This window comes from Epinephelus fuscoguttatus, linkage group LG15, assembly GCF_011397635.1.
Source record: "Epinephelus fuscoguttatus linkage group LG15, E.fuscoguttatus.final_Chr_v1".
NCBI lineage: Eukaryota > Metazoa > Chordata > Actinopteri > Perciformes > Serranidae > Epinephelus > Epinephelus fuscoguttatus.
In genome coordinates, this window is record NC_064766.1 from 20,396,237 (window position 1) to 20,407,288 (window position 11,052).

General features: G+C 40.6%; 1 protein-coding gene across 4 annotated transcripts in view; it reads left to right on the forward strand.

The window, feature by feature from the left end:
• Positions 1-2,770: 2,770 nt before the first annotated feature.
• LOC125902532 (pituitary adenylate cyclase-activating polypeptide type I receptor-like) overlaps positions 2,771-11,052 on the forward strand; it is a 44,909-nt gene continuing 36,627 nt past the window's right edge. For all 4 annotated transcript variants that reach the window (XM_049598972.1, XM_049598973.1, XM_049598974.1 and 1 more), the window contains exons 1-2: positions 2,771-3,203; positions 9,227-9,403. In XM_049598972.1, coding sequence (XP_049454929.1) covers positions 9,362-9,403 — 42 coding nt within the window. In that variant the 5' untranslated portion in view covers positions 2,771-3,203; positions 9,227-9,361. The remainder of the gene's footprint in view (positions 3,204-9,226; positions 9,404-11,052) is intronic.

Below are 11,052 nucleotides of genomic sequence, written 5' to 3' on the forward strand. Positions count from 1 at the left end.
TCGCTGCCTCGTCTAAAGTTCATGCAGATTTGGAGAGTCAAAACACTAGAAGCCACTGAAAGATGCAGCTGAGTGTTTTCCATGGAAACAAGCCTCAAATCATTGTCTTACCTGCTATTATGCTACAAAAATAGCCCACAGATTGCTGACTGCAGTAGCAGAGAATTTCTGAATTTCTCTCAATGGGAGCATTTCCATGGATGTCCTTGAGGCCAGTAACACTGTTAAAATGTTCCGGGAACAGCAGGAGACGTGCGTCACTACCCCTCATCCAATCAGCCGTTTTCATGGGTTGTTTTTTTTTTTTTTTTATCCTCAGCACTTAATATATTTTGATTGGGCAAGTGTCTTCAAGTCAGTCATTGTGGCATTTCCTGTTTTCTGTTTTGTTCTCTGAGAATACCCACATCATCGCAGGGTTTAATACTTTTTATGCCTCATTGATTTATGGCTAAGCCATCAAAAGGCCCCAGCTGGGTGATCAATCACTCCTGCACTCAAAACACTATCCTGCATATAGCTGCCACTGGAAATTGTCTCGCCTGGATCCAGGGGCGGGTTTAGAAACTGAATAAGGGGGCCAGACTGGAGCACAGTTTTAAAGAAGGGAGGGCCTTAAAAATGAATAAAAATGTGTTAAGACTCACGTTTCAAACCCTGTTTCTTGGCAATAATAAGCTGTATTATCATAGTATCATATCAGGGGCTACAGCCACAAACACCCACACCCCCTGTACTAGAGGAGACAGAAAATGACTACAAACATGCTTGTGGTCATTTTCCATCTCTTTGTAGTTGTTGTGGGTTTCTTTGTCATTGTTTTTTTTTTTTGTCCCTTTTATGATCATTTTGCATCTCCTTGTGGTCATTTTGTGTCTCTCTGAAGTTGTTTTGTATAATTTGATGTCCCTTGTCATCATTTTGCATCTCTTTGTGGTCATTTTGCATCTCCTTGTAGTTGTATTGTGTCTCTTAGTGGTTGTTGTGCTCAGTTTCTGTCTCTTTGTGGTCATTTTGCAAATCACCATGGTCAAGCTTGTCTCTCTGTGGTCATTTTGCATCTCCTTGTGGTCATTTTGTTGTTGTTTTTTTTGTGATTGTTTTGCATTACCTTGTGGTCAATTGGGTCTCTGTGGTTGTTTTGCATCTCCTTGTGGTCATTTTATGTCTCCTTGTGGTAGTTTTTTTGTCTCACTGGGGTCATTTTGCATCTCCTTGTGGTCATTTTATGTCTCTCTGTTGTGCTTTTGTATCTTCTTGTGGTCATACTGTGGTTGTTTTGCATTGTGGTATGTTTCTTTGTGGTCATTTGGGTCTCTTTTTGGTTGTTTTGCATCTCTTTGTGGTCATTTGTTGTCTCTTTGTGGTTTTATTGTGTGTCATTATGGTCATTTTGAGCCACTGGTGTTCTTTTTGCCTCTCCTTGTGATTTATTTTGGTGCCTCTGTGGTATTTTTGCATCCTGTGTGGTTATTTCATATGACTTTGTCATCATTTTGTGTCTCTTTGTGGTCATTTTGATACTCTTTGGGGTCATTTAGCATCTTTGTGGTCATTTTGCGTCTCTTCGTGGTCATTTTAGGATTGTTTTGCCTCAGTGGTATTTTTGTTGTTTTGTGCATCTCTGAGTTTGTTTTATGTCTCTTTGTCGTCATTTTTTATCTCCTTGTGGTTTATTTTGGTATCTCTTTGTGGCAATTTGGTGTCTTCCTGTGATCATTTTTTGTCTCTTTGTGGTCTTTTTGCATCTTGTTTGGTCAGGTCATATGTCTTTGTTGTCGCTTTATGGTCATTTTGCATCTCTTTGTGGTTGTTTTGTGTCTCCTTGTGGCCATTTTGTGTCTTCTTGTGGTTGTTTGTTGTCTGTTTGTGGTCCTTTTTGCACCTTGTGTGGTTATTTCATGTGTCTTTGTCATCGTTTTATGTCTCTTTGTGGTCATTTTGCACTTTTTGTTGTTGTTGTTTTGTGTCTCCTTGTGGTTGCTTTGTGTTTCTTTGCGGTTGTTTTGCATCTGTGGTCACTTTGTGTTAATTTAAGGATCTCAGTGGCTGTTTTGTGTGTCTTAGTGGTCTTTTGCATCCTGTGCGGTCGTCATGTCTCTTTGTCATCTCCTTGAGGTCGCTTTGTGACCTTTTGGGGGTGGTGTTGCCTCTGTGGTAGTTTTGTGCATCTCTGTGGTCATTTTGCATCAGTTTGTGGTTGCTTTGTCTCTCTGTTCGTTTTGCATCTCTTTGTAGTCATTTCAATGACTCACCAACAACAGCTAACAGCCCCTTCATACAGAGACTCTGGTCCAAGGCCACCGCACGGATCAATCCTGTTGAGATTGAATTAAAGCAGCTCTTAGTATTCAAACTGTTGTTTATTTTCAGATAAAATGTTGTAATGGACTTTTGCTTTGAGTCCATCGATGCCCTGAGGCGGTTGTTTGGTCGCTGTCCGTGGTGCTGAAAGTAAACAGGATTGCCAGCGGCCACACAGGCAGCTACAAATCACTTTAATGGGAACACGGCTGCGTTTTGAACCAAAATGCCACAGTGCAGCCTGACTAACCAGCATTTCTGGATTAATCTAGAACACAGGCGGGAATTCAAGTGTTCAACTTTTGACTAAACGTGAGTCACACACATCATGGGGCCGGCTCAGTGCCTCACAAATTTCACCCAGCAGGGAACCGGACCTTGCGCCTTCTGGAGCGTCTGAGTGGCGCAGGCGCAAATGTCAGAGCTGTATGAATAGTTTCTTTTCTCCAACAAAGTCCCACGCATGAGGACGCAATCGTTTCTCCTTTCACTTCAACATCCCAGTGTTCAGACTTCTTTTTTTTTTTTTTTTGTTAAAAAAAAAAAACCTCTCTCCCCCTCCAGCTGCATTTGTAGACTAAACTCACTTTGTTGTCTCTGTGTCTGACTAGGTGCGAATCCCGAAGGAGCTGACTTCCTCCTCCTCCTCCTCCTCTTCCTCCTCCTCCTCCTCCACATCGTCGTGGTGCCGCAGCAGCAGCAGCCAACGCGGTGAGTGCGTCCTGCAGCAGCAGCAGCAACAACAGCAGCAAAAAGGCACCTGTCGTTTTCCGGACCGACCGTTTTAGGAGTAAAACAACGTGTTCTCCGAAAACACCATCACACCCAGACACGGCGGGGATGCGTGAATACCGATGGCTTCATGTGTAGATATCTGCGCCTCTGAAAATTACGCATCGGTAAGTTGCTTTGACTTGTTTTGCACGCCGAGTGCTGCGCGCTCTTACTCACATCTCTGGCTTTGGCTGCGGCTGATCAGTTAAGGAGGCTTTCACTGATCCCGAGGCTATATGTATTTAAAAAAGCATATTTCTTCTTAAATGAGGAGGCAACCTGGGGATGGATTTCAGGAGAGGCAGTGTTCAGTAGGTGGACGCTTTTTTTTGCTGATGTTTCCATGTGCAAAGCGAAGGTCATCCACAAGCATTGATGGATAAAACGTGTATGAAGAAGGGATAAACGCTGGGCAAAATTAGTGTATTGATTCTGCAGCACCAAGGGGAAATCATTTGTCATTGACTGTAATTTAGACTGTTGCATTATTCTCCCACAAACCGTGTGTGACATTCTGCAAGCTGTAATTTAAATAAAAAGAAAAGACTCCATAGATAAACTGTTAATCCTGCTGTATGTGGCCTGTTTATTCTGGCACAGGAACATTAACTGAACATGTTCACAAAGCTGCCTGGAACTAATGATTTTGAATGGCTGCGTGATTGCATACTGACAGACACGCACCCTACTTTTAGGCTTTAACAGACTTGCATTTGGGTTAATTGGAGGCGTACTCCTGTCTCACTGGGATCGTTTTAAACTGGGCATGAATTATTAATGCAGCACGATGTTCAGCGGCATTCAACACACATGAGGAGGAAGCTGATGTGTGCAGACAGATCTTTAAAATTCCCTTTACAGTGGAGATGAATCATTAAGTGGAGCTTCTTGTTTTTCTCTGTAGATACAGCTTTATGCATGTGCACACACACACACACACACATAGTTGATATGGTTCCCAATTTTCCCACTCGGTCTGTTTTTGGTCAAGTTCAGCCATTATTATGATTGGAAATCTGCACGAGAACTCTTATATCCATGTGTCTTTTCTTAAGTACTTCTGGAAAAATAAACAATTAAATCAGTGCATTATTTAAACCCACATTTAGTGCTTCACTTCCTCAGTTTTCACATTGGGGCTGAACATTGTTTGAATACGTCTCAAAATTCCCACGCCTTTCAAGCTTGTACACATGTATCCAGTGCTGAGCAAAGATTCTCTTGCCATCTTGCCCTCAGGGTGGTTTTGATGTTCAGCCCCTTCTGCTGTTCCCTGCACCAGTGCTTCCTCATGCCAAAGCCATATGGATTTGTTCCGGAGGACTGTTTCTTAACTTCATTTGGAGCCTCCAGCAACATGACTGCTGTGACATTTTGGAGAGAAATGTAGCTAATTGATACCATGTGTGGAAAGTATCTGTCTTATGCCTGATTGTGTGTTTTTCAACAGTTTCCAGCCCTACTTGACACACGTTATCCCTCCTATATATCTCCGGGTTTCTCCTCCGAGCACGGCCTGTCCTATTACTTGATAAAGCATCCGAGAGATGCTTTAGAGGTAATTGGATTTGGTATTAGAGGGAAGGGACACAGAGAGGAATTCGTCTGTGTGTGCATGAATTAGCTTAGCTGGTTTGGGTGTGTGTGTGTGTGTGTGTGTGTGTGTGTGTGTGTGTGTGTGTGTGTGTGTGTGTGTGTGTGTGTGTGTGCTGTCTCACTGGTTGTACCTATGTGTGTTATATGTGTCTCTGCTGGTGCTGGCCAGTGCGCTTTGTGTTTGCAGTGAATCATTGTGTTTTCAGGAGGCTGTGTGGATGAGTAAGACATAAAAGGAAGGGAGTTGGAGGGCGGTGTGTGTTTTAAAGTCTGACCCTGAGGCGTATGAATTTCATTATCTTGAAGTAAATTTATGCGATCCTTCCAGATTTCTTGCCTTTGGTGATCAACTTGTCCTCCATAAATCTGCGCTTTTGTTTCAACTTTCTGCTTTAATTTAGAGCGCAGGTGATGACATATCTTTTGTAGTCGTATACAACCTCGGTGAGAGACAACAAATGTCGCCTCTGAGATTTGATTGAGGGGGTTTTTATGAGTGTAGGATTCTGCTGGGATAAGATAGGAAGTGATGCATGGACGACTGAGGAGGAGTGTGATTGTTAGTTGCAGCCCTTCAACACATTGTTGTACTGCGCTGTCTTCACCTCACACACATAAACAATTATTATTATCATTATGATTAAATCACATGATTATTTCTTGATTAAAGTACTGATTGTTTGGTTTATAAAACGTCAGAAAATAATGAAAAGTGCTCATAACTATTTCCACAATCCCACAATAATGTCATCAAATTGCTCATTTTGTGTGACTAACACCCCCAAAATTAAAGAGACTCATTTTACTATCACATAAGACAATAAAAAGCAGCATATCACAGTTACTTTGACATTTTTTTTGAGTATTAAAATAGTTGCTGATTAATTAAGCTTCTTTTTGTCTCAACCCCAGTTTGATCAATTTTTCAATTTCAAAGGTTTTACAGATGAATAAGTCCACAAATTGTCTTGTTCCACAGACTAAACAATTCTGGGCATCTGTGGTTCTGTAAGGAAATGTCTAATTTATTTGCCCAGTTTATTTGTCCACCAGTAAAAAAAAAACAAAAAAACTGTGTCCATTGGTGTAAGGAAGTTATGACAGACCCTCGTGCACGCTATTGTGCATGTATTGTCTTGACATAAATAGAGACTTGACAAAGGATAATATCAACATATGTATTACCCAGCAATCATCACTGTTTATCTGACACAAATATCAAAGAAAGTCAGAAATTAATCATTTAATTGAATAGTTTTTATATTATATTTATAGATTTTGTAGCTTCTTTCGAAAAAGCACATCATTTTGTTTTAGATAGCAACTGACTATTTCAAAAAATAAAATAAAAATTATAGCTGTTGCGCAGCAATAGGTCGGGTCCGGGCATTTTTAGGCAGTTCTGAGCAACAAGCAGAAGAACTGGAAGACATTTAGCAACACAATCTGCCTTTTGCATCAGCTGAGGCTTGAACTCACAACCTCTGAGACTAAGAATTAATTTCTATCTCACTGAGCTAATTAGTCAGTCCATGTGTAGCTTCACAAATTGACTAAGCCAGACATGCAGGTTTAGCAGCTGTCCATGCATGGAAAAGCAGATTTCAAACCACTGTAAAAAAAAAATTCAGTTATCGAAACAAAAATCTGAAAAATACACATCTAGACAGCATGGAGATGTTGGTAATTTATTTTAACAATGATTGATTTGCTTCATAAGTGAAAAACTGATGTTTAACTAGTTGAGCTATGTGCAAAGTGAGAAGCCTCAGATGGTTTCACACTCAAGTATTGACACTGGACCTTTGTGCAAAGTTTGGTTTATTTTCAAGCATGAGAAGGCAGATTTTCTAGCAGAAAAAAGACTTGAAGATGCTGCACAGTGATCAGTCACGCTCAGGCAATTTTAAGCAATAAGCTGGAGCACAAGAAGATGTTTACATTACGATGTGGATTCTGCACCAGTTGAGGCTCAAACCCGCAACCTTTGAAACCTAAGAGAGTCATCTACTGCTCTGAGCTAATTGGCAAGTAGCAACTCAACAGTGGCTTCACAAACTGAGCAAGCTATTCACTGGTGTGTAGGAAAGCAGCCATCCATGCATGGAAAGACAGATTTGAAACCACTGTAAAAAATTCAGTTATTAAGACAAAAATCTGAAAATACACATATTGCATCTAGACAGCATGGAGATGTTGGTAATTTGTTTGTAACAATGATTGATTTGCTCCATAAGTGAAAAACTGATGTTTAAAATTGTTCACATATTAGATCAAAATTCAAAATGCTGTCAAAAATTCAGTTTTTGAGATAAAATTCTGAAATTTGCCACACATCATCTACCATGACTCTAGAATTTTGTCATTTTTTTCATGAACATTGAAGATTTATTTAGCAAGAATTGCATGTATATGTTTACAGTATCGTTTACAGTCAAACATTTTGATGCACTGTAGGCTCAATTTTTGATAAATCAAAAATCAGACTGTCCTACAAAAACTACGTTTCTCAGATTTATCAAAAATCTGAGAAACGTAGTTTTTGTAGGACAGTCTGAAGATGCGCTGTAGCAAGTTTGGTGTCAATTGAGCAAAAATTGTGGGAGGAGATAGGTTTAATAGGTTTTACAGTTTTTGAAAAAAAAACAGAGTGATGAACTTCATAATTTTTAATAGGTTTAAATGTACAAAAGTTTCTTCAGTATTGGGGCTACAGTTTGATGAAAGTTGAGAAGTTGTAGCACGTATGGTTGTAGCGCCACCATCAGGACTATTGGCTTGAGTTTACAGCTGAGGATATCTGACATGAGACTGGACCTTTGTGCAAAGTCTGGTGAGTTTTCACCCATGGGAAGTATGATTTCCTTGGAAGAAGAAAGAAGAAGAAGAATACCTAGGATTACAATAGTGTCCTTACCTTTTTGAGGACATATGAAGCAAATGGCACCATATTTAAATCTACAATATTCTTTTTTTAATCATTAATCTTTGAGTACAGACTTATTTCCAAAGTGGCAATCTGTATCACTTGTTCTCTCAACAGGCCCCTTAAACCCAGGGGCCCCAGTGCAATCACACTACTGTCTATATTTACACCCCTGACTGTGTCTGAAAATATCTGTTACTGTGGGAAAAAGTTGGAGATACAAACCTGTGTGTATAAAAACTTTAGCTAGCAGGTAGCTGCAGCTCATAGGTGCATCTCGACAAGAAGCATCCAGTCACAGAGCTTAAAATGCAGTGATGTACGCTGCTAATTGCAGGTGGATGGAAAGGAAAAGGATTTTGCAACCTGCTTTTTAAATGGATTGGTGTTTTCACTATAGTGGAATATCTACCTCCTGTCTAATACCTTGAAAAATATTTATATCCAATTGTATTTTCAATGCTACAAGGACACATTAACATTTAGGGCATACAATTCAAAAAATGTGTTATAATATAAATATAACAAGGTTTTGACATTGCAATGACACATTTTCCTTTCTTGGTTAGGAGCAGAGAACAGCAGAAGGCATGTAGTAAACATTAACAATATTTATTTTTATTTATTTAACAGGGACAGTGCACAGCTACTTAGCTGCACCAGAGTTAGCTATTAGCTCATTTTCATCTGTAGTCCCTGGGCAGGAAACAGAGAATAAGTTCTCTGCTAAAGGACAATATTATATATATAAAAACAACAACAACAACACATTGACAAAATAGATCATATTCATCATGACACAGCAGCTTCAGCAATAACAACAGCAAGACAACACAACATCAAGTCATCACAACAACAACAACAACAACAACAACAACAATTGGTGTATCAATACTGCTGTATTGAAACTGTTCCAATCATTCAGGAATATGTGTCAATAAATCAGTGTTTTTGACAACACTAAAATTAATTCAGGTTTAAATTCTGGCTCAATTTAGGATGAATTATGATGACTATGGTGCCGTCTGTTGTTCTCAGCTACAGGTTTTGAATTCAAGTCTCTGACTGGTTTCCTCTCCATGGTAACAGCAGCTGAGGCTCATGGTTATTTAGGTATTTTAAGCCGCCCGTTATGCCAAAACTATAGACACAACACGATTTCTTTGAAACAAAGTTGAAAGTATTAAAACTTGTGATTATAACAAACCAATAGGATTGTGACATTACCTGGGAGAGTGCCGGGTTTTTTATGGTCAGGAATACTGAGGATATTTTTAAATAAAAAATTTGAAATGAGAAATGGGGAAAAACTTTGCAACAACAATCTCAAAAACTAAAACAATTTAACAGTTAACAACAATTATTCTATACTTAAGTTTACAAAACATGTAAAAAATATCCACTAACAGTAAAGAGTTTTAAAATGTTAACATCATAGTATTATAACTCATCACAATGTAACATATCTGCATTTTGCTTTTCTTATTGTGTCTCTGACTAATAGAATAAAATGACAAAGTGGTGCAGGTGTCTAACATGGTGGCGACACTCTCGTATCACAGTGTTGTTGTTGTTGTTGTTTGTTCTCTTACAGAACATTTTCTTCCTCTGTGTGTTGTATTTCAGAGCCCTTGATGCTGAAGTGTGGTGACGCTGAGGGGAGCAATTTCAGTGTGTCCCTGTGAACACACACACACACTGAGACAAAAACACACACATATATTGTGGAGTCTTCTGGATACAAGCGCTTCGCAGGAGACAATGAGAGGCTACCTGCTGACTGCAATCTTTCTGCTGCCCTTGGTGAGTAGAGTTTGTGTGCATGTATCTATAGACTGTGCACATGTGTGTGTGTGTGTGTGTGTGTGTGTGTGTGTGTGTGTGTGTGTGGTCCGGAGCATACAGGAATGCGTAACCATAAGGGAGTGAGTGTGTTCACACTTTCTCAGCTTCAAATTTGGTTTATTTTCATATGTTTGTGACAAGCGCTGGAAGCGTGGAAATCACCATATGCCGCATCAGCACATCAGCATACGTTACAGGTCCTGGATCAGCTCTGCGCTAAAACGACTGGCCGCCTATTAGAACAATAACAGATGGCCCGGCTGACCGGAGAGCTGCCTATCCATCTGCTGTGACTCACTTTTATTAGCGGTCTCATTGAAATAAAAAGCAGAATGGAAGAGTTGTGCAAGATGTGTGGGAGGAATCATATCCAGCGCTGTGATGCGGCACAGCAGCAGTTTCCCCGGTGAAGCTGCACAGATACATAAACTGTTTTTGGTCCATCTGAAAATAAATGAGACTCTGACATCATCCTTTATCTATGAATTTGATAATGATGTCTTTATCCTTTTATACTCACACCCTCACCAGTCTAACGATGGTTACTAGGGAGACTAAAATTAATTCACACTGCGACCTTCACAAACATCTTTTCTAACCTCAGAGTTAACGCTGCCCCCCGAACATGTGTGACGGGTTCCTCCAGCTGACATCTCTGCACAGTGCAGTCTCAGGCTGACCTTCAGCGGCTGATGTGGCAGATACGTCTGTTGTGATGTACTTATTGTGTGTCAAACGGGTCTGTACGCCGGGCCAGTGGTCTGCGACGTCAAATTGGAGTTTTATTATCTGTGCCGTGCGCAACTGTGGGAGCTACTGAGTTATCTGGCCCTGGAAAATAGCCTTGGGGGGGGGGGGGGACGTGGCTCTGCAGCTTCAAAATGGACGGTTTATCTAGACAGACATCTGTTCAAGGGAAAGGAGAGGAGTGACTGGGGAAAGGAAAATGAGAAGCACACTTGAAAAAAAAATTAATTGATCTGTCCTTTGCCCTGTGCACTGTTGTCATGGTGCCTGTTTTAGCAGTCCTCAGTTAACCTGGACTGGGTTGCACCAGCTTTGAAGTCTTTACTAATTTCTACAAGCTGGATTCAAACTTGTGATTTACTAAAAATGCTCCATTAAAACAGAGAGTTAGATAACAGATTTTGCATCTCTCTGATAGTGGACTTTGAGAAGAGGCAGGGAAGGAACTACACCCTCTTTGACGTCAGCGGGGCCTCAGTGGAGATGGGGGATAGCTTTGAGTACCTTGGTGTCGTCATCATGAAGTTCCTGACCTGGGTTTCCCCTCAAATACTGACAAATTTCTTCTCAATTTCTGCATCTTCAAGAGCGTGCGCAGGAGAGAGCACCAAACAGGACCACAAGGCCCTTCAAAGAGCCCTTTGTTCTGCTGAACGTACTATAGGTGCTGCAAGAACAAGGCTAAGAGAACTATTAAGGATCCCAACCCCCCCAGATCGTGGCCTTTTCTCCCTGCAGAGGTCAGGAAGAAGGTACCAGACAGACCAGACCATCAGTGAGAAGCTGAGAGCTTCTACCCTCAGGCCACAACAATAGTGAATGAAGACACTGCCTTAAACTGCCCACACTCCCATCATACA